At 53.4% G+C, this 22,084-nt stretch overlaps 1 protein-coding gene across 1 annotated transcript in view; it reads left to right on the top strand.

The window, feature by feature from the left end:
* Positions 1-21,513: 21,513 nt before the first annotated feature.
* The window catches only part of LOC125282064 (ral guanine nucleotide dissociation stimulator-like), a 71,133-nt gene continuing 70,562 nt past the window's right edge, over positions 21,514-22,084 (top strand). The window contains exon 1 of the mRNA XM_057313007.1: positions 21,514-21,653. Within this exon, the coding sequence (XP_057168990.1) occupies positions 21,652-21,653 (2 nt within the window). The 5' untranslated portion in view covers positions 21,514-21,651. The remainder of the gene's footprint in view (positions 21,654-22,084) is intronic.

The following is a 22,084-nucleotide window of genomic DNA, read 5'->3' as shown; positions in this document are numbered from 1 at the left end:
CCCTCATGTCTTTGAGGCTTATGTGTCACCTCATCAGATGCCAACCGACCACTCTGTGTATAATAGGAACCCCCACCCCCCCACCCCCTGACTCTGCTCTGTTGTTCTGCAAAGCAGCTGTTGTCCTCCACAGCCCTACACTGTGTACTTGTTTATTTCTTGGTTGTGTGTCCCTCTCCCAGAACGTTAGATTCATTCAAGCGGGGACTTTGTTCACTTCTGGGTCCCTGGCACATAATGAGATATTGTGGAGTAACTGAGTACAGCTTTGGGTGATGGGAAGTAAGAAACTGTTATTTAAAGTATAAGAAGGGAGTGGGAGTCAGGGAAGGGAGTGGAGGGACAAAGGGGATTATTGTGAGGAGATCTTTGCAGGGCGGTGGGGGCGCTTTGGTAGACTAAAAATGGCCACCAACTTGTTGACGCTGCTCCCCACAGGAGATTGAATCCAGTCATTCACCCCTTGAATGCGGATGGCTCTTGTAACTTGCTTTGACCAGGAAAATGTGTCACAGGGGATGTGGTGTGACTTTTGAGCCGAAGCTGCAGGAGATGGTCTGGCTTTCTTGTCACCTGATTCTAAACAAGTCCAAGCAGGTCTGGTGAGGAGGCCGCGTAGAAGAGCGCAGATCCTCCTTGGCTGACAAGCTGCCACCTGCCAGACACGTGGATGAGGCTGTGCTTGACCACCCAGCCCTAGCCAAGTAGTCAGCCAGCTGCGGCCACCAGAGACCCAGGCAGACCAGCACAACTGTGGAGATGCACTCAGCCCCAACCAGCCAACCAGAGAATCACGAGCAAATCAAATACTTGTGGTTTTAAGCCCTAGATGTTAGCGTGGTGACACAGCCATGGATAACTGGTACATTTGATTACCTCAACCTTATCATGATGCATTCAAAACTGATGTTCTGGAGGCCGGCTTTGATTATTCCTCTGCCTAATAAAAGCAGAAAATCAGGAAAGGGCAAGACAAAAAGTGATGCAAACAGATACAAAGAGGACGAAAGTTAGACGGAGGAGATGAGCAGCAGGTTGTGCAGCCGAGACCCTCCTCATCCCCTGAGCATACTTTGTGGTGCCCAAGAGCTCAGGTTCAGGAGTCCATGGACAGTGAAGCAGACCCAGGCTCCAGTTCAACTGTTCCCCAGGGTCAGACACTGAGCAGGTGGCATAACGTCCTTGCTCATCTGTTAATAGAGGTTACAGAGAAGCTCCATAACCTTAGGTTGTTGTGGGGAGAAAATGAACTGTTCCTGTCAAACACTCGGCAGAGTGCTTGGCACAATATACCCTCCATAAGTATCATGGGTTAGCAATAGCATTCCTGTACAGGTTACTGTTCATCTTGATCATGGAGGGGCGATCATTCAAAGGACCGCCCAGAGTGCAGTGTTAATAAAAGCTGATTTTCCTCAGCTCTGTGGGTCAGATGCTGTGTCCACAGTCTCCAAACCTCATAGCAGCCCTGCAGCACGGGCATGTTAACATCATCTTCATTCTATTGTTGTGAAAACCGAGACAAAGGAAAAATGCAAGCGATGGAACAGGTGGCAGGGCTGGAGCTCAAAGCTGCAGTCTGTCCCACTGCAAAGCATGCACTCCTCCCTCTCCCTGTGCAGCCTCTGCTATGCTCAGACCCCACATAAAAAAACAAAACACACAAGACCATGCGGCTTCTCCCCTTCCTGCACTGCGCCACACAGGCTGAGCTCTGACCTTTTGTGGGAAGCATTCAGGAAGGGCTTCCTGTGTATTGGCAAAGCAGCTGCATCCTGGGATCACTTCCTCCTTGAAAAGCACCCTCCCACCTCCCTAGTCTGATGAGGGCTTGTCCCTAGGAGGGACTTGCTCATAGTGGAAACAGAAGCACACTTTAAGACTGGGGGTGGGTGCACAGTAAAGAGGGTGGGCGGTAAGAAGCTGGTGTCACCAAGGACACACCGAAGCCCACATTATTGCCCACATCAAGGCGCTGACCAGCCTGCAGATCCACACAGAGAAACTGGAATGAGAAAAAGTGGGATCCAGGAAACTGGTGCCCGGGGCACTCGAAGATCCAGTAAGATGGGCCACTGGGAGGTATGGGTGTGCCACCTGCCCTCCGGGGATGCTGGCCCTCAGGTGGTCAGAACCAGGAGACTGTCAGGGAAGAGGGACACCCTGCAGAAGAACAGAGAGAGGAGTCCGACCAATCTGGTTCAACCCCCAGCTCCCCCACGTGACAGCCCAGTGGCCCTAAGGGGACTGCTCTACCTCTCTGAGTCTAAACTTCCTCATCAGTGAAATGGGGAGGGGGGAGGCTGCAAGAGCAGAAGGGAAGGGGCCAGGGGGCACCCCTAGGGAAGATGCTCAAAGGGGAAGCATAACAAAGGAGGGACAATTTGAGGGACCAGAAGCCAGATTCCCTCCTTCAACTCTGGCCAGCGTAAAAGCAAGATGGGCCACAACCACCATGTGCACCTTGCCCAGGAGGGAACATTCTGGACTTTCAGAACTAGGCTGCTGATGGACGTTTTACAATATGTTTGAAATTTCACTTCCCACAGGAATTTAATGTAGGGATGTTGGAATGTGGGACTATTAACTCCTCTGGGTGGGGGGAAGGGTCATGCCCCCCAGTAGTGCCTGCAGTGGATGCAGCTCTTTTGAGGGGACATGTGAACGATTTGCCCCAGGTGTGGTTTCATCCTCAGCTGGAGCTAGGAGTGCCCCAGCCACTCCTGCTCACCTGCTCACACAGATCTCCCCACTCCTTGCCCCGCCATGGCGTTCCAGGTCCCTGGGATACAGGGCACACTAGCTGGACCTCTTCCAGGCCCTGTCCAGAGGCTCAGCCCTAGGGGCTAAGCCGCCTATAGCAGTGACCCCAGGACCTCACCCGTGGGGCTCTCCAGGGATACTGCTCTCAGGTCTGGGCCACACACCCATTTCCCATTACTCACAACCCGCCCCCCCCCCCCAACACACAGAGGGGAAACCCTTTCCCTGTACAGCACTCAGCAGGTCCCGGACGGGGACAACCTCCTATCTTCCTAACCGGAAATGCCCGTTTGGCCTGGAAAACTTGCAGCTAGGGCTCAAGTTAGCCTCCATCCAGAGCACCCACATACCTGCACCAGCCTCTAGAGAAGAAAAGATGTACATTTTCTGGGAAATTCTGCCCCAAACCATTGGTTCTCTCATTTCATTGTCACAACTCATCAGATAAGTGCTATTAAATGCATTTTCCAGATGGGTAAACTGAGGCCAGAAGGTGATGACTACCCAGCTCAAGTCTACCCAGCAAGTAAATGGCAGAGAAAGGATTCATACCCAGCTCGTGTGGTTCCAAAGTTGTGCTCTCAGTTACTGAGCTCCTCAGCCTCCCAAGGCAGGGCGGGGGAGGGGAGGACCAGTTCTGAGTCCAGAGGAGGCTCCCTCACCTTCTCTCCAGGGTGAACAGGCAGTGCATCCTGGTTTAGCAAAGACAATGCAGTTGCAGGGGCTCCCCTGGACCTGTTTCTATCGTGGGCTGGACAAAAGTCATTATCAGTATTAAATCCCCACGAAAGCAGTGTTCTCTCTGCAGATTTTGTGTCGTGCTCAGCACAGAAGGCTGCCCGCTTTCCGGTGTCTGCAAGGTGAGCAGACTGCCCTTGGAGATTTCCCACTTCTCCCATCTTCTCAGCTTTGTTTTTTCTCTCCCAGCTTCCACTTTCCTCTCCCCATTCTATCTCTTTCTCTCTCAAATAAACAAATAAAAGCTTAAAAAAAAAAAAAGGACTAGACTCACTCACTCATCGAACTTCGGGTCAGGCTGGCTAAGGCCCATCTCTCGAGGCTGCTCCCCCACCTGAAGCTCTAGGGTCCAGTCTCACAGTTTCCCGCTTGTGATGGCAAAGTGGCCCCATCCCGTGCTGTCTGCTGATAGAAGTGTAAAACCACTTGGGAAAATAATTTGGCAGTTTTTTAAAAAGTTATGTGTTTCCCATTCGATCTAGGTATTCCATTCCCAGAGAAATGAAAGCGTATGTCCATACAAAGATGTGAACATGAATGCTCATAGCAGCTTAATGTAGAAAAGCAAACTGGACAAAACTGAAATTTTCATCAACCGGTGAATGGATAAACAAATTTTAGTATATCCATATAATGGAATATTCCTCAACAATGGAAAGTAACAAACTATTGGTGCACACAACAAAGGTGAATCTGAAAAGTATGAGGGTGAGTAAAACAAACCATACTGGACATACTGTCCATCCTGTTTCCGTGTATATAAAATTCCAGGGGATGCAACATTAACCTAAAGTGACAGAAAGCAAGGGAAACAAGGGCAAAAATGAACTATTGGGACTTCATCAAGATGAAAAGCTTTTGCACAGCAAAGGAAACAGTCGACAAAACCAAGAGACAACCGACGGAGTGGGAGAAGATATTTGCAAATGTCTTAATCAGATAAAGGGCTAATATCCAAAATCTATAAAGAACTTATCAAATTCAACACCCAAAGAATAAATAATCCAAGCAAGAAATGGGCAGAAGACACGAATAGACATTCTCCAAAGAAAACATACAAATGGACAACAGACACATGAAAAATGTTAAATATCACTTGGGAAATACAAATCAAAATCATAATGAGATACCACCTCATTAACAAGTCAGGAAATGACAGATGTTGACAAGGATGAGGAGAAAGGGGAACCCTCTTGCCCTGTTGGCGGGAGTGGAAACTGGTACCTAATTCTGGAGAAGAATTTGGAGGTTCCTCAAAAAGTTAAAAACAGAACTTCCCTATGACCCAGCAATTGCACTACTAGGTATTTATCCCAAAGATACAAATATAGTGACCCGAAGGGGCACCTGCATCCCAATGTTTATAGCAGCAATGTCCACACCAGCCAAACTATGGAAAGAGCCCAGATGTCCATTGACAGATGAATGGATAAAGAAGATGTGGTATATATGGAATGGAATATATATACGTGGTGTGTATAATGGAATACTACTCAGCCATCAAAAAATGAAATCTTGCCATTTGCAATGATGTAGATGGAACTGGAGGGATTACGCTAAGCAAAATATATTAATCAGAGAAAGACAATTATCATATGATCTCATGCATACGTGGAATTAAAGAAACAAAACAGAGGATCATGGGGAAGAGAGGAAAAATACAACAAGATGAGAGAGAGGGAGACAGGCCATAAGAGGCTCTTAATCATAGGAAACAAACTGAGGGTTGCTGGAGGGGAGGTGGTGGGGGATGGGGTGGTGGGCATTAAGGAGGGCACGTGATGTAATGAGCACTGTGTATTATATGAGACTGATGAATCACTGGCCTCTACCTCTGAAACAAATAATACATTATATGTTAATTAATTGGATTTAAATAAAAAAATAAAGAGCACCCTTGCATAAAAATAAACCAACCAACAGACAGACAGACAGACAGAAAGTAGACCAGTGATTACCTGGTGACGGGATGGTTGGGGGAGGGAAGGATTGTAAGGGCATCAGGGAATTTTTTGAGAATGATGACTATGTTCATTATCATGGGTATATACATGTGTCAAAACTCATCAAATTGGGTTTGTTTAAAAAAGTCTTCCCCTATGGACTCTGGGAAACAAACTGAGGGTTTCAGAGGGGAGGGGGTTGGGGATTGGGCTAGGCCGGTGCTGGGTATTAAGGAGGGCACGTATTGCATGGAGCACTGGGTGTTATAGGCAAACAATGAATCATGGAACACTACATCAAAAACTAATGATGTACTGTATGGGGAATAACAAAACATAATAAAAAAATTAAAAAAAAAATTCCCATTATCCTGGCAAGAGAGAACCCATCCCTGATCCATCAGATGCCAGCCAGGGAACAGTAGCTATTGTGCATCTGACCCAGAGCCTGGGGCCTGGAGGGAACTGCTGCTTCAGAAGAACCGCATAAGGAGATGCACGAAGGCTGGAAATCTTGGCTCCTACGTCAGCATAGATGTTCATGGAACCAGGCTCAGGTGTGCCCTTTAAGGTACCCCTCCCATCTTCTCCCAACACACAAAACAAGCAGGAAAGGGAATCCAGAGATCATTGACAAGAATCCCAGAAAGATTCCAAACTTGGTAAACAGCCAACGGGGAGACTGAGGCTGGAAAGTCCTGCCTGCCCTGAGTCCATCTGCAAATTATCTTCCTCTGGCTTTGTCCCCTTCACATGCAGGATTTGATCTCCTTCCGTGTTTTTCCCCACTAGGTGCTGATGCAGTTCCAGAGATTGAACTACAATACGACAAGTTCCAAAACCAAACACAAAACTAAAAAAGCATCTCAATGGAAGAAGCAGGACACAGTCTTCCTGGCCTTAGAGTGGAGAAAGGCAACCCCAGACCTGGGGCAGGAAGGAGGTCTGGGGCAGAGAAGTCTTAAAGACTCCCACTTTCAGTGGTTGTTGCTATTCCTGGGAAAGTCCCTGCAACCTCTAAATCTCAGGAGTTCTGAGGGGCTGTCTCTGCTGTTTGCCCAAATTCATTGACTGAAATGGACCCGTGCTCTGAGTAAGGGGGATTTTGGGGTGCCCTCCAGTGGCTAGGGAGAAGGGTTGCCACTTCTCCTTCCTCCCACATACAGTAGCTGATGACTCTGGAAGATTTCCTAGGTCAGGAACGAATATGAGAGTCTGTGCAAGTTTTCCATTACTGCAGGAAGTAAAAGACCCAAACCACACACATGGGCTCTAAAACAAAACAAGGGCTTTAATCTCCTAACATGCAAATCTATCACGGTACTATTTAAAACAACTAAATGGTGCCCCCTACATAAGGAAATAGATGGGGGGAAGGGGTGTGGAGAAAATGGGCGCAAGGATGCAGCTGCTGAGGAATCCCTGCAGGGCCACTGGACACTTGCTCAGCCCTGAGGTTGACTGCGGCCAGTTCTTCTCCTTCTTGAGTGCTGCTGACCAGCTAGGACCGGGGCTCCAGCTGGCAGGACAGGGTGTAGCTAAGGACAGAGGGACACCTGTGAGTTGCCCAGGAGCTTCCATTCAAGAGTCCCTGCCAGTGTTTGCCCACAGCTGGAGTCTGGCGCCCCGGCAACAAGGCCTGAGGCTGCCCAGGGAAGGAGGATCCCAGGAGTGGCCAGCAGAAAGAGTCCACCCCGAACCTCACCGACTCAGCTCCTGATGGGCCTCACCTCTCAGCCTCGCTGAGCGGCTCCATAGCCTGGAACCAGGCCCAAAAAGGATCCTCGGGCTCTAGGGTGTAATTCTCGGCAGCCACCTGGAGCAGCATGATGTCCGTCATGACTTGGTATTCCTGAGCAGACAGAGAAGCACAGGATGCATAGGGAGCCTGGGGTGGGGGGGGAGCTGCAGGGTCTGGTGACGGTTGAGGAGCGGGACTGGGGACCTATCCCAGGTCCTGGCACAAATGGCCACCCTCCTGCTTGCAGATTCATCTGGTCTCCACCTGTTCTCAGAGGTGAATATCAGTAGCCCCTCCTCCGGGAAGTTCTCCTGGATGCCATGCTCTGTCCCCATCTCCTAACGGGATGAGACTTGCACTGCTTTCTTCTCAAGGGATCCCAGGAAATGTGAGGTGGAGGGGATGGAGCCAAGCAATGTTCTTCCCAGGGACATCTCTGAGGCCCACTCCCTACCCTTCCCTGCGGGAAGCGCCACATATGCTCACCTTATTTCTTTTTTGGTGGTTGATCTCATTCCCCTGGAATGCAGACAAAGTCCATCAGAATGAGGCCCCTGGTTCTTAGGAGCACTTGATTCCCATCCCTTCTCATGCTGCACCATGGCCAGGACCCATGAGGGGGCCGTGCATACACAGATAGTGGGCCTGGGATCTAGGCCAGGCTCTGGGGTCCAGAGAAAGGAGGACATGGGGCAGATGGACTGGCTACAGGTCGGGACCCTGCAGCACCACCCTCTCGGAAGACAGTAGGGGAGGCCGAAGCCTCAGGCAGGAAGGGGCTGCTGCGGCTACTGAGGTGCTTGCTGACGTGGAGGGTCCTGACTTCATTCTCCCCCCACGGGCAAACTCACCGGGGGAGGCTGAGGTCCACTCAGACAGACCTCACGCAGCTTTGCCTTCAGGAAGCTCTGCTGCTTCACCAGTCTTCGGCACCGGGAGCCGTGGCCTAACTGCAGCCTCACCTCGCTCATCCCTGAGATGGGCAACAGCCCCCAGGCTCACAGGGTAGCCGTGAGGCTGTCATGACGGGAGGTTTGCCGAGTTCTGAGAGCTCAGGGCTCAGTACAGGGGCGTTCTGCTCCCAAACCTCCGGATTCTGGTCCCTCCCCCACAATCCTCAGGCTCACCCACCTCCAGATAGTCCTCCATGGCGGTATCTAACATCACCAGCTCGGTGAGGAAAGTGCCAAGGAAAGGCACGACACCCTGTGTCATGAGGGGGAGGGTTGGGATGAGTCCCTGCTCGCTGGTGTCCACAGGGACCCTCCACTGAAAACGCTCCAGCCTCCTAGCCCACCCCATGGGCTCACGTGGAGCAGCCTAGGACCCTTAGCAGCCTCCCCCCACGGGTTCCCTTTCCCCTCCCCCTCCCAGAACATCAGACTCCTCCTCATCACCTTCAGGGCCTGCTTTTCAAAAATGCCAGGGAATGGAGCACTAGGCCGGTCCCTCTCCACCCGCAAAACCCATTCTCTATGGACCTTTCTGGACCCTCCTCCTGGTTCTTTGGAAATAAGAATTGTAGAAGCTGTGGCCCCAGGAGCCGCAGCTGGAGTGGGAAGGACGCCCCCCCCTTCCTGATCTTTCCTTTTTGGGAGGCTTCCAGCCCTCAGGGAGGAGCCCTCCTCCTCCTCTGACTTTGGAGGCCCTGGGCCTCAGGCACATTCACCTTCTTCTGCATCCTCTTCTGGGCTCCCCGGAGGGCCATCACCAGGGTGGCAAATCTGTTGGACGGTCGTTCCTGCAGGGCCAAGGACAAGTTCCTTGAGACCATCATACCCTCAGGCCACTTGCCCCCACCATCTTGGACATCAGAACCTAGACATCTGACCTAACTCATACTGATCCTGAGGCCCCATTATCCAGAAGCAGGCCGTGAGTGATTCCAGAACAATCTCACTCCAACGTTCACTCCATGTGTGAACTTGACCTTGCAGCCTGGCATCCCCGAGCCTGTTTTCTCATTGGGAAACGTGACAACTCCACCTATCTCCCATGGTCTCTGGAGGACTCAGGGTCCTATTACTCTCATCATTGTTGTGGCCCTCAACCCAGCCCAACCCCATCACTGAGCACAGGTCTGTCCTCTGGGCTCTCCAGGTTTGTAGAGGCCCCCACCTGGACCAGCTGTCGACACAGAGAGAGAGGGTGTCTAGGCTAGGGAGTCTGCTTGGACACCACCTGCTTGCCCCCTCGCCACCAACGGCATCCTCACCTAGGCTGTCGCCACATTCATGCCAAAGGCTTCCCCTCCCCAAGGAATGCTTCAGACCATTCCCGACTTCATCCACTCAGGACCCTGTTCCCTCCCACCCCTCCTCTCTTTCCAGACCTGCACCATCCAGGCTACCTTGATGAGCAGGTTCCTGCCCTGTGCGGTGTCCTTGCTGCACAGCTTTTGAAAGATCCTCAATGGCTTCCTGAAGAGAGGCAAGGGAGGCAGGATCAATGGACGAATAATGTGGCAGGGTTGAGTGCGAGTGCCTTTTCTTTGAGAACCCCAGAGTGTCAACCTGCCTGGTTGAGGGTTTCTTCTGGGATCCTCTGAGCACTAAGGTCTTTGTAGGACATGGGAGGGAGCTCTCATGTGGCTCGTCCTGGGCCTCCCTTCCCATATTCATTGAGAAACGCTGTTTGGGTCAATTTGGGGTTCAAATGGGCAGAGAGCTTAGTGGCTGTCAAGGAAACACGTGAAGAGATTTAATGCAGCTCAGCCCCATGTGAGACATTTGGCAAAACTGATTTCTAAAGCGGGAGGCATGGTGACCTCCTCACCAGGAAGGCTGAGAGACCCACCCACCATCCCAGGTCCTGTGGTCGGGGTTTGCCGCCTCCCAGAAGGTCCAAGCTGCCTGAGGGGGAAGAGGACAAGCCTCTGGGAGCTCCCTCGTCCATCCTGGTCCCTCCATGGAGAGAGGCCTACTCACCTGGAAACCTTCCCCCACGTGTTCTCGAGGCGGTGAATGGAGACACTCTGCAGAGCCGAGAGGATGGCACGTAAGGACGAGTAGTTCCTCAGGGTTTGACAGGCCTGGGGAGGGAAGAGAATGGGCTGTCACGTGGGGAGCCGGCACCTGATTGGCTCTCAAGCTTCAGTCCCCCTCAGGGGAAAGCGCTCCTGCTGGAGGAAGCCGCTGTCCAGGGACCTGCCGAAGGGCACACGTGAGGCCCAGAGGAGGAGGAAGATTTTACCTCACTCCAAGGAAGGAGCCAGGCAGAAACGGAGCATCCCAGCATGGGGCCATGCAAGGCGAGGTCAGCATGCCCCTGGACGGAAGAGCCTAGGGACTGCACAGTCCCTAGGGCAAAGACCAGGGCCTTCCACCCTGAGACCTGATCAAGGGAAGAGCAGTGCCCGAGACTCAGGAGAGCACCTCGGCTGGGCTTCCCGTTGCATACCTTGGCCACCTTGATCCAGTGCTCCACCACCATGGCCCTGTCCCGGGCTGTCATGCTTGGGTTGCCAAGGCAGGTGGTGATGACACACTTGGCCACACCGTTGAACTGGGCGACAGTGGCCCGGACTGTGGGTGCCAGGTGCTCATTGCCAGGCTTGTTGCGCTTGGACCAGACGGAGCCCAGGCACTGATGGGGCAGCAGCTTCTTGAACAGCTCCTAGAGAACAGGCGGACCTTGGTTCACCCAGCAATTTCCCATGCAAGACTCATGTCCTACGTAGGGGTCACAGGTCAGAGCTGGACCTCAGGGAGCTGAGAATCTGGCCTGAGCCTGGGTGGAGACCGTGGATTTCATTCCACTGTTTTTCCCTGAGGGAACCCAGTACACAATGACCCAGGAGCAAACAGAGCAAGGGAAGGAAGGAGGGCATTGGCACCCTGATCATGCTCAGGAACTCCCAGCTCCAGGTGGCACTGCAAGGTGGTCCAACCCAAGGGGGCTTCTTCCCCTCCCCTCCAACTGGTCATCCCCCTGGTCCTTCCCCCCCTTTCAGATGCACATTCTCACACGGGAGCTGCAACCACACGTTCTTCCGTCTGCCCTGTCCTCATGGACACATCAGATGCCTAATCAATGCTGAGGGTACTCATCCTCCAAGGCACATGAGTGGGTGACCCATGGACTTGACTGAACACAGGGAGCTGCCCTCCTCCACCCACGGGACCAGGGCCTGCCCATTGGTCTCTCCATTCTGGCTCATTTCTTCTCCCTAGTACCTCCGTATCAGTGCTTATCAGGGTCTCTCGCTACAGTCCGCAGCTGGATAGTGAAAGCTTGGGGCTAAGAGCCTTGATGGGTTGACAGGGTTGGGAAGTGGTGGAGCTGAGATTTGGTCCCAGACCATAGGAGTCCACATCAGGGAAAGGCAGGTGTGGGGCAGGTGAGAGCAGAAGGAAGGCCTGCCCCTGGCCCACCCTGAGAGCCCAGCTGCTCACCGCATCCATATACGTGAGCTGCTCTGCCACCAGCCTGGGAGGGAAGTCCAGGAGGTCGGGCTTCTCCTCACCCAGGTGGTTCTTTGGGGTGACACAGCCGTGGCAGGAAGCCTCTGGGGCCGCGGTGGGCTCTGTCGCTGTTGCCTGAGTGAAACTTTCTAGCAAAAAGGGTGGTCCAGCTGACTGCTGCTCAGCACCCGGCACACATGCAGAAGATGGGAGCACGGGTTGCAGTTCTGGAACAGCTGACGGAGGGGAGGCTGGCTCTGACACCGCAGGTGACAGTTGACACAGAGCCGGGGTCGCCTCTAGCTCTATAGGAGGCCCTGTTCCTGGCTCTGCCGCTGGAAGGAGCCCTGGAGCTGGCACTGGGGCAGGAGACACAGAAAGGTTCATCCACATCACTGACTTTCCGGATGCCTTTGCAAAACCAGGACAGACCCCATGGCCTTGAAAGGAATACCCAGCCCATGAACCGCATCCCAGTTAGCCTTCCCAGCTTGCCATCCCCCTTACCCTCCACCTCTGCCTCAGTGAGCGCCAGAAGTTCCCGCTGCATCAGGAGAAGGGGGACATGGTTTGTCAGGTCCCAGGCATGCCACTTCAGAACCATGGCCCCATGCACATAGGCCACCTTGATCTCGACACGGTCACGGCCCAGGGACTGATAGATAGCCTGCAAATTCTGGTCAGGCCAGGTACCCAAGAAGGGAGACAGGGTGCTGGGGAGAGTCATATGTGGAACAGAGTCAGAGGCCTGGCCTTGCATTGCACATGCTACTCCCACAGCACCGTTCTTTCTGTATGGGTCCCAGAGGATGGCACCAGCCCCCTTCCAACCCCTCTCTAGCTGCCCTCGTAGTGGAAGGCCTGGTTCTCCAGAAAACCTGAATGAGTCTGGTTTGTCCACTTCACCCCTCCTCTACCTGGCCATGGGCCTGATCTACTCTATCCTCCATGCACACCAGTATCAAGGCTCAGGTTGGAGGCAGATTTGTGAGTGGTCGGCTCAGCACACCCTCGGTTCTTGGCCCCGGTTGGGGTGGTCAGCAGGGAGGGGCAGGCAGAGCAAGTTGGGGCCGTCAAAGGGATGGGTGTTTCAGGCACCCACTGAGCCCAGACTGTGCTCTGCCGCCCAGAGGGCCCGGGACCCCCTCCACAGCCTTCTTTGACTCATTTGCTTCTTCACATGAAGCCCCCCAGATGAAGCCCACCCACTGGAAATCAAGAGATCGGTGAGATCCCTGGTTCGGCAAATCCCTCCCCAGCCACCACCCCTGTAGTCCCCCACACTGCTCTGTGGAGGCAGCCAGCCCTGCTTCTGGACCCAAACCCCTGTCCCAGTTTTACTTGATCATTTCATCTGTCCTATGATCCAGCTCTCGGTGGATCCTTTCAAAGCTAGAGGAGGCTACGAAGATGTCACATCTAACAACCATTGGACATGCATGCTTTGGGTGTGCAGAGTGCCTATCTGACCCTCTGACTAGAACTGAGACCCAGACACTGTATCTCCTCTCTCCATTCACATTCCTAGGTGCTTAATATACATTCTTGAATGACTACTTCCCAGCCCGCACTTTCCAAATCCGGAGTGGCCCGTGGGCTGGTCTGCCTGCTCCCAGTGTGCCCCTGAGCTGCTCACACAAAGGACAACTACCAGAACCATCTAGATGGAATCTCAGAAGTCCTTTGCACATAGAGAAACTGCCTGCTTTGCATTTCCTTTCGTCAACCCAGAAGGGCCACCGGCCTGTGAGGGTTGCACTTGAGAGCTTCTTGACCGGAGAGAGAGAACTATTAAGCAAGAAGATGCCCAGCACGTCCAGGAGCCCTTTCTACAGAGCCAAGCACCAGAGTAGCCCGTGCCATGTTTCCTCCCATGATTTCCTACAGTAACTGTATGAGGTTCATCCTCTTAACCACCCCACTTTTCAGAAGAGGAAAGGGAAGGTCAGAGAGGGGTAGTGCCATTCCCAAGATGTACACCCAGTAGATGGGAGGCTCACCCTGTGCTGTGCATGGGGTGGGCACTCACCGATTGAACTGCTGGCCCAGGACCTGTGTGGCTGAAGTGAACATCTCATACATGCAGAAGATCGTTGAGGTGGTTGAGATGCTCCCATCTGGGAAGGATGGCACCAGGGACTGTACGAAACGCTCCATTGTGCCTTCTCGGAGCCTCAGCATCGTCTGGGCCTCATCCAGGGACAGGGATGATTCCTTTTCCCACCAGGTAGAGAAGGGGGGTGTGGGGGGCAATGGAGTCAGCTTCAACACCATGAACCACCAGGATGATCAGGGTCTGGTGCTCAGACCAGAGAGTCCCATCCCTTCGGGAATTTGTGCAAGAAAAGGGACTTGAGGGCCCACCCAGAAAAAGGCTCTAGGCTTGAAAGTACAATTGCCTTTAGGGGTAAAATGAGAAAGCATTGGTCACTTCAACACATCTTGTTAGCTGAGCCACCACAGCCTTTCTCTCTCTGAATAGGCTTTATTAAGAACTGTATGCCTTTGAGTCATCAGTCAACATCCCTACTGCAGACAGGAGAAAGCACAGGTTAGCATCTCCAACGCTGCTCGAGATCATAGACGTTGGGCCTGAGAACTGTCCAGAGCATGGAATGCATGGCATTTCCCTATGCTGCTGCGGCCTGGTCTGTTCCTCAGGTGGGGAGAAAGGTTCAGGGGAAATCCACCTTCCTCGGCAGGCCCCAGGGGAGCCGGTTGTTTCTAGTGTGGGTTCTGGCCTTGCCGTGATCATCTGTGGGTCCTGAGATTGGACATCAATCTGGACCTGTTCTCACCCCAGACCAGCATTGGATGCTGTTGTGGGCCGAGGCACCTGCTGCTTGTCAAGGGAGATGGAGTAGCTGAGCCTTTGGAGCAAGCAGCTCCTCAAAGATGGCCTGGATTGAACTCTGAAAAGACAGAGTCCACTACCTGGGCCAGGAGGCATCAGAGGCCTTGCACCCAATCCGTGCTTGAAAGGCTGATTCACGGCGGCAGACAACCTCCCATACGGAGGTCCAAAAAGACATATGAGGACACAGCTTGTGACCCGGGGGACATACAATGAGTCGATGTGCTCTGAGAGGTGATACGTTACAGAGGAACATATAGAATGGCTTCATCCCACCGTTCCTTTTATGTTCAATCACCCTGTGTGGGGTGAGGATTCATAAGGCCTTGGACACGTTCTCCAAGGACAGTGGAGCTGGGTTCTACACAGGATGGCTGGGGTGAGTCAAGAAAATACTCAAAACAGTAGCAAAATGCAAAGACACTCATGGCTGTGGGAAAAGTCACACAAAACAGAATGAAACAGAATAACCCACGCCCCAAACTGCAAAAAACATGAACACTATTCTCTACCATTCCCACCTATGGGAAGAGTGTCTTCCTACCTTCTCCCACAGCTGGTGGTGGAGGTGTGGATACTGGGATGACTTTGTGGTTGGGCCTGCGGGGCACTCATGTGGAAACACCATGGGAGGGTCCCAGGTTTGTCCCCACATTTGTGTGGGGGCCCTGGGCGTGTGGAACCCTCTTCCCATTCTCACCTCAGAGCGGCACTGATCCTGGGTGGCCTGGTGCACCTGCCACTTGTCTAGGGCGTTGTAGTTGAAGTCCCAGACCAGCTCTTCGATGACCTCCTGGGTGCAGCTCTGAAAATGCAGTGCCCCATAGACATGGGGTCAAGAGACATTAGTGTCCTCCCGGGACATTGCCACAAGGGGCCACCCGCATTAGAAATCCTGTTCTCCAGTTGAGGCAAAGAGGGGCAGCTGAAAAGACATCGAGCAAGGACGTAGCCGGATGAAATTCTAGAGCTCGTGATTAACATCGAGGTAGTTGAACTTGGTCCCCAGTGCTCAGCTTCTCATCCTGCCTGCTATGACCTGGGGTGTGAACATGAAAGATGGGCCAGGCTTCCAACACCTGGCAGCTTCCTTCTGCCCAGGAAGGGTGTGTCCCACATCCTCTGTCCCCTTCTCTACACATAGACAACCAGCCCCCCACCCCAACACACACACAGGGACACACATAATGAGGGGCAAGAGGTGTGGGCCTGCTGAGGTGACATCACAGTTGTTGCCTGCTCTCCAGTGGGCTGCCCTGAGCTGCCTCGTGTTACCTGTTGGTGTCTCCTGCCACATGTCCAGAGGGCTCGGAAAAGCGGGCTGAGCCGACGTCTACAATTATTTGAAAGTCTCTCTCTCTGGGCTTGCCTGGGCCCAGAGACCCTGAAGGGAGGAACACAGCAAGAGAACATCTTGCTCTCTCGAACGTCTCCACCCAAGTGAGCTGGAGAGCAGGTTGTCTTTTGAATCTGGGTGCCCGGTTACCAGAGTTCTAAGTTCAGTTGGGGCCTATCACAGAGGAAGTGAGGTCACTCTTTCAAGATTCTAATCCCTGGGACCATGTGTTCAGTCAGACCTATCCAGAGCCCCTTCTTGGCAGTTGACTCCTTAGCTTTCTCCCCCATGTCATCTCCTGAACTGGACACAATGAGCCAAAAAGGCCATAGCCACCACTCTCTGGAAATGGAACTAGGGTCCGAAGCTTCAGGAGGCAGAGCTGAATTCAGACCTTACGTTCTGTGTTTCTTTGCGTACTTGTGTGTCCTATGTCATTGTGTCTCTCACGTAGTCCCCACTTTCCCAGCCTGCAGTGTGGGGATCAGGCTAGAATCTACTTCCTTGGGACATCCTCTGGTGTCTGTGGATAAGAGTATTTATTACATGTGTGGGGTGGTCCCCTGTGTATCTGAGGCACAATTTTCAAGATGGAAGAATTACAAGAAGGGGTGGGACTTGGCATGGAGGGCCGCTCAGAAGAGGCCTGGGTTCCAGCCGTGTAATACTGCAACTGTCACTTTCCCTCTTGGCCTCATTTTAAGGTGGGCACCATGATGGCCTGGAAAAGCAAGAAGATGCAGGCATTGTCATCCTCTATAGTAAAACCATGCAATTGTTTCCCGTTATATGAAGAACGAGACCCCGTTACCTCGTTTGGGTCTATGAGGGGAGTGGCTTTCAACATGGCTCCTAGGGATCCTGACCTGTGGTATAGGCATCAGACTGTAACCGCTAAGTGGTCAGTGACTGGCTTTTGACCCACAGGACATATTCAACGTGATGAAGTACCATGCCTAGAGCTTCTCTACATGTCATGCAAAGAGTTTCTCACTCCCTAGTTACTTTCCATCATGTTCCACTACTCACTCCTTCCCTTTCCCTTCTTCTTCTCTCTCTGAACCAGAACCAAGCACCGATGTTTTGAGCTGCCCCTACAGAGGCTCACAGGACAGAGAACGGAGGCAGTGCCAAGGCCAAAAGACACACAGGAACTCAGGTTCTGAGTCCAGATGGCATCCCGAGTCACGTGAGCCAACTTATGACAAAATCCTCTTCCAGTATGGCCCTGGTCACAGCCGCAGCCACTGACACACCTTGAGCCTGGGGAACCATGCTAATTTGGGCCCGCATTCTTCACCCACAAATACTGTTAGAAATTAAAGCGATGCACCTGCACATGCAGGGTATCAGGGCAATGCAGTCCCGGGGCAACTCTAGATAAGTAACAGTCTCCCAGGCCTCAGCATCTGTCCCTGCCTTCCTCCCTCCCCTCTGCTCTCCTGCTAGTGTCCCTGCAGCCACCCTGGCTGCCTTTTTCACTCCTCTGGCCAAACTGGCTTCTGTTATTGAGTGTCTGCAGCACAAGTCACTTCTTCCTGAAACGGTGCTCCCTGACGTGTGCAGGTGTAGCTCCCTTTGGTCAATCTGTTCTCAGCAACCTCAGCCTCAGTGAGGCCTTTCATATCTTTCCATGCAGTGACTCCCCAGCCTTCCTCTGTAGCACACTTTATTCCTACTACAGAGCGCTTGCTCTTTTCTTTCACGTGCGTTCTCTTTGGAGCTTTGGTCCATGTGTAGACTGGGAGCTCCTAAAGCAAAGGAGCCCTAGGTAATTTCAGCTCCGCGCACGGGCCCAGCAAGATACCTGGCATAGGGCAGTGCTCGGTGTGTAGTTACTGAATGAATAATTGAGAAGATCTTGGAGCCCACCTCCCCTCTTAAGCACCTAGACTGCAGAATGCTACTAAAACTTTCAAGCTGTTTCTGGGCAGGGGCAACAACCACAATGGCCTCTGCCTGACTCTTCCTGCTCCAGTTCCTCCAGCAGAACTCACCAGGTACCATGGACAAGGAAGCGCCCTGCATCCAGTTCTCCAGCTCTGGTGGCACAGCTCCACGCAGGCACACCAGCAAAAAAAGCCATGCCTTTTCTCGGGGGTCCTCAACACAGTGCCTTTGCAGAGTCACAGAGCAAAGGAGCAGGATTTCCAGGCTCCCTGGGCAGAGTAAAGGACCTCAGAACCCTCCCTTTCCTCCTTTTCTGTCCACTCCCATGGTGTCCTCTTTACGATTCCAGCACCCGCACCTCAGCCAGAAGAGTGCTGCTGCACCCACCCCTGTGTGTCTAAATGAGGAACTGAAGGTCTAATGCACACTAGACTTGTCCCTGGGCCCCAGACACAGTGAACGCTCCTCAACATGACTAACCCACAGAAAAATGCAACCAAGAGCATCATGAGGCATCACATCACATCGTTGGGAATAGCGACCCTCCAAAAGTCGAGAGATAACAAATGCTGGTGAGGAGGTGGAGCAAAGGGAATCCTTGGGCACCATTGGTGGGAATGCACATTGGTACTGTCACTATGCAGAACACTGTGGACGTCCCTCCAAAAATTAAAAAGAGAACTACCGGATGATCCAGCAGTTCCACCTCTGGGAACATACCCATAGAAAATGAAGGAATATGTCCAAGCAACACCTGCACCTCCATGTTCAAGAAGCATTATTTTCAATAGCCAGGACACGGAAAACATCAGTGCCCTTTAGTGCTGAGTAGGGAAAGAAGTGGTACCTAGAGAATAGCATAGGAATCAGCCAGAAGAAAAGGACATCCCGCTAAGTGTGCTAACAGTACCGGACTTTGAAAGCATGCTGCCAAGTGAAATAAGGGAGACAGGGCAAAGACTTTCTGTAGAGAAGCATAGAGAGAGAGAGAGAGATCGGTCCTGTCTAGAGAGAGAGACAGAGAGCTATTTTCCCCTTCTCTGTGGAATCTGAGACAAAGAAGAGAAAAGGAGGAAGACTAACTCAGAAAAAGAGATCAGAACGAAGTAACCAGAAGCAGAGGGCGGAGGGGGTGCGGGAATTGAGTGAATGGTGAAAAGGTACAAATTCCAGTTTCAGATCAATAAGGAATACGGATTTACAGTACACCCCAGGACTACAGTTCATTACTGCTCTATGGTGTATTTGAGAGGTGTGAAAAGAGCAAGTTCTGAGAGTTCTCATCACAAAGAAAAACCTGTCTTTCTTTTCTTTTTTCTTTTCTTTTCTTTTCTTTTCTTTTCTTTTCTTTTCTTTTTTTTTCTTTTTTCTCTTCACTTTAACCACAGCCAGAGGGTCAAAGGTAACACACTGTACATATTCACGGGGAGAAAGGAGTACATAGGGAAACCTTCATTCAGTCGTTCAACAAACAGTGGATTTAGCATGAGGTAATCCCCGTTCTTGGCTGGGTTCTGCCCAGAACTCCTGTGTCCCACACACCTCTGGTGCTGATTTGCTGATTCCCTGAGTGAGGCACTTCCTTGCCTCGGTTTCCCCCTTACGGTGACCACGCTGGCTGCCGACACTGTTAACAAGGATGCTGCGGGAAGGAGGAGGTGCCAGCCTCGGAGTGTGGGTTCCCGGGGGAGGGGGTGCAGGCCTTTCCCCTGTAATTTATTTCCAGCTCAGGTGCTTGTGAACTCCTCCCAATCCTCCTGCTGAAGTGTGTGCAATGTCTGTGGGTTGTCACACGCATTAATTATCTGCTGAAGGTTATAAAGTACCCCTCGCTTTGGCAAGATCACCCTAAAGAAAAGGGCTTTATCAACGTCGCCATTAAATGCAATCGCAGAGAGTGGAGAAGATGGAAAGGAAAATCGCTCAAGCCAAAGAATAAATGACATTTCAGAAAACGCAGAACAAGTGGATATGAAGATCAATTGGAACTTAAAGTGACGACACGACCAATGACATAGTCGCGGATTCTGGGTTGCTTCGGGCAAGAAAGGGGGACGGTACACACGGAGCCATACAAGAGGCCCTGAGGCAGGGAGCAAAAGGTTTGATCCTGGGCAGTGTCTTAACCCTTCTGTGCCTCCGTTTTCTCATTCATGAAATGGGACAATATTCACACTGAACCGGAAAGTGATAATAAGAGAATACAACTTCATACGCCTGGCATCTACCAGGTGCTCACAAATCACAGCTGTCATCACAGAGAGTCAACGGCGGAGGAAGCGAGAGGTGGGCACGGAATTCGCAGGTGCTCAGAACGCATTTCATTTCGTTGGACTAAAATGAAGCTTTGTTTTAAATGTCCCTGTCTCATTGTTTCCAGACTGTATGTCATCTCACCATGCAGCACATAGACCGTGCAACGCTGGTAAATATAACAGGCTCCCGCGGGGGTGTGTGTGTGTGTGCTGATTTGTGGCGTGTGCCAGTCTCCATGGGGTGCATATTCCCACCGTGGCTGATTTCAAGCTCCCAGCCTGCCCTCACTGAACACAGTCAGGTAGAGACGTCAGCGGCTCGTCATGTCATTTCCGTGGATTTCTGCTGTAAAGATACAACAGACGAGAGCATAGATGATGGCAGTATGTAGTAAAGCCATCAGGAAATGATGAGTTTGGGATATTCATTACCTTTGTTCTTTTAAAGATTTTATTTATTCATTAGAGAGAGAGAGCAGGGGGAGGGGCAGAGGGAGAGGGAGAAGCAGACTCCCCTCTGAGTAGGGAGACCAATGCAGGGATCCATCCCAGGACCCTCCTGGCTTGTGGTGAGGATCAAAGTGACGCCATAAAGATGAAAGTAGCCCTGCCTCTGGTTTCATTTCCTATCGCAAGGTTTTCTTTTTCTTTTTTTTTTTAAGAACACAAATCAGATATTACTTCCTGCTTGAAACCCTCCCCAGGCTGCCTGCGGCCTAAAGAACAAACGCCAGGCTCCTAAGGATGCCTGAAGAAGACCCTGGACAAGTGCATTTTTGCCCCTTCCACTTGGTGTCCTGGGTCTGCTCAGCTGCCCTAGGCCTGGTGACTCCCAGATCCCCGGGGTCCTCCTCTTCTTTCTGCAGCCCAGGGACCAGCACGCAGGCCCCACATCTGTCTACCTCCAGCCGCCTCCCACAGCCTCTTTCAGGCCGTCTTCCAGGATTCAATCTAAGTACAGCCCAGCATTAGCTGTGATGTCACGGAACACATCCCTGAGCCTCACTCTCCTGTGTGCAGAAGGGCCCGGGACACCTAACTCCTCGGGGTGGGCAGGAAGCCTGGCGAAGACACGCGCGAGGACTCGGGCCAGGCCCCGGCCCACTGGGGGGCGCGACCCTGCGGGTTCCGGCCCTGGGGCTGGGCTGCAGGGCGGCGGGCTAGGGCGGCCCTGCAAAGGACCCGCGTCCAGGCTGTGGGGGGCAGGGCAGCGGGTGGGAGGGCTTCCCCGAGGTCGGTCCAGCCCCGCCGGCCCAGAGTGCCGCCAGTGGGACCTCCGGGACTCCCAGCCTCCGCCGAAGCTTCCCCAGACCCGGCCACCACAGGCGCGCTCAGTCCATTGCCGTCCTGAATGCCCCGCGCGACTGTCCGGCGCGGTCTCGGGAGCGGAGCCCCGTGGCGTGCAGGGCATGCGCGGGCCGCCAGGCGCATGCCCGGTCCTCCGGGGGGGCGGTGGGGGGGTGGGGGGGCGGAAGCTCGGCGCGGGGACGCGACCGGGCGCGCGCCGTGGCAGTGAAGCGCTCCTCAGCCGGTCGCCGCGCATGCGCGGCCGTCGCCTACGCAGCATATCCAGAGGGCGCGAGCCCGCCGCCGCCGCCGCCGCCGCCGCCGCCGGCGGCGGGACCGCTGTGCGCCCGCGGCGTGAGGCGTTGGAGGGAGCGCCGCCCGTCGGTTCGCGGCGCCGCCTCGCAGTGGTCTGCCCTCGCCTCCCGGCGCCCCGCGCGGTCCATGTGAGTGCGGGGAGGGGGCGGGGGCCGGGAAGCGGGCGGGTGAGCCGGCTCCTGGTGCTGGGGGTTGGCAGGGCCGCGGCCTGTGGGCGGAGGGCCGAGCGGGGCTAACCAGCCGGTCCGCGCGGCGGATGCGGCGGAGACGGACGCCTCCCGCGCGCCGCTTGGGAGGCCGAGGATGTGGGGAGACCGGAGAAGTGGGGAGGACGAGGGAGGGGCCCGGGGAGGGCGGCAGTCTGGGGAGGATCGGGGCGCGGGCGGGTCGGGAGATGTGGGACGGACTGGGGGTTTCCGGGAGGACGGGGATGTGGGGAGGCCGGCGTGGGGACACGAGAGGCCAGGGAAGGGGGACGAGGGGGCGGGTTCTGGGAGAAAGGCTGTGGGTGGAGGACGGACTTGTGGGGAGGTCGGCGGGCTCCGGCAGGCCAGGGGAG

Source organism: Ursus arctos, unplaced genomic scaffold (assembly GCF_023065955.2).
Source record: "Ursus arctos isolate Adak ecotype North America unplaced genomic scaffold, UrsArc2.0 scaffold_16, whole genome shotgun sequence".
Lineage (NCBI taxonomy): Eukaryota > Metazoa > Chordata > Mammalia > Carnivora > Ursidae > Ursus > Ursus arctos.
The sequence above is the reverse complement of the archived record's forward strand: the minus strand, read 5'-3'. Positions and strand labels throughout refer to the sequence as shown.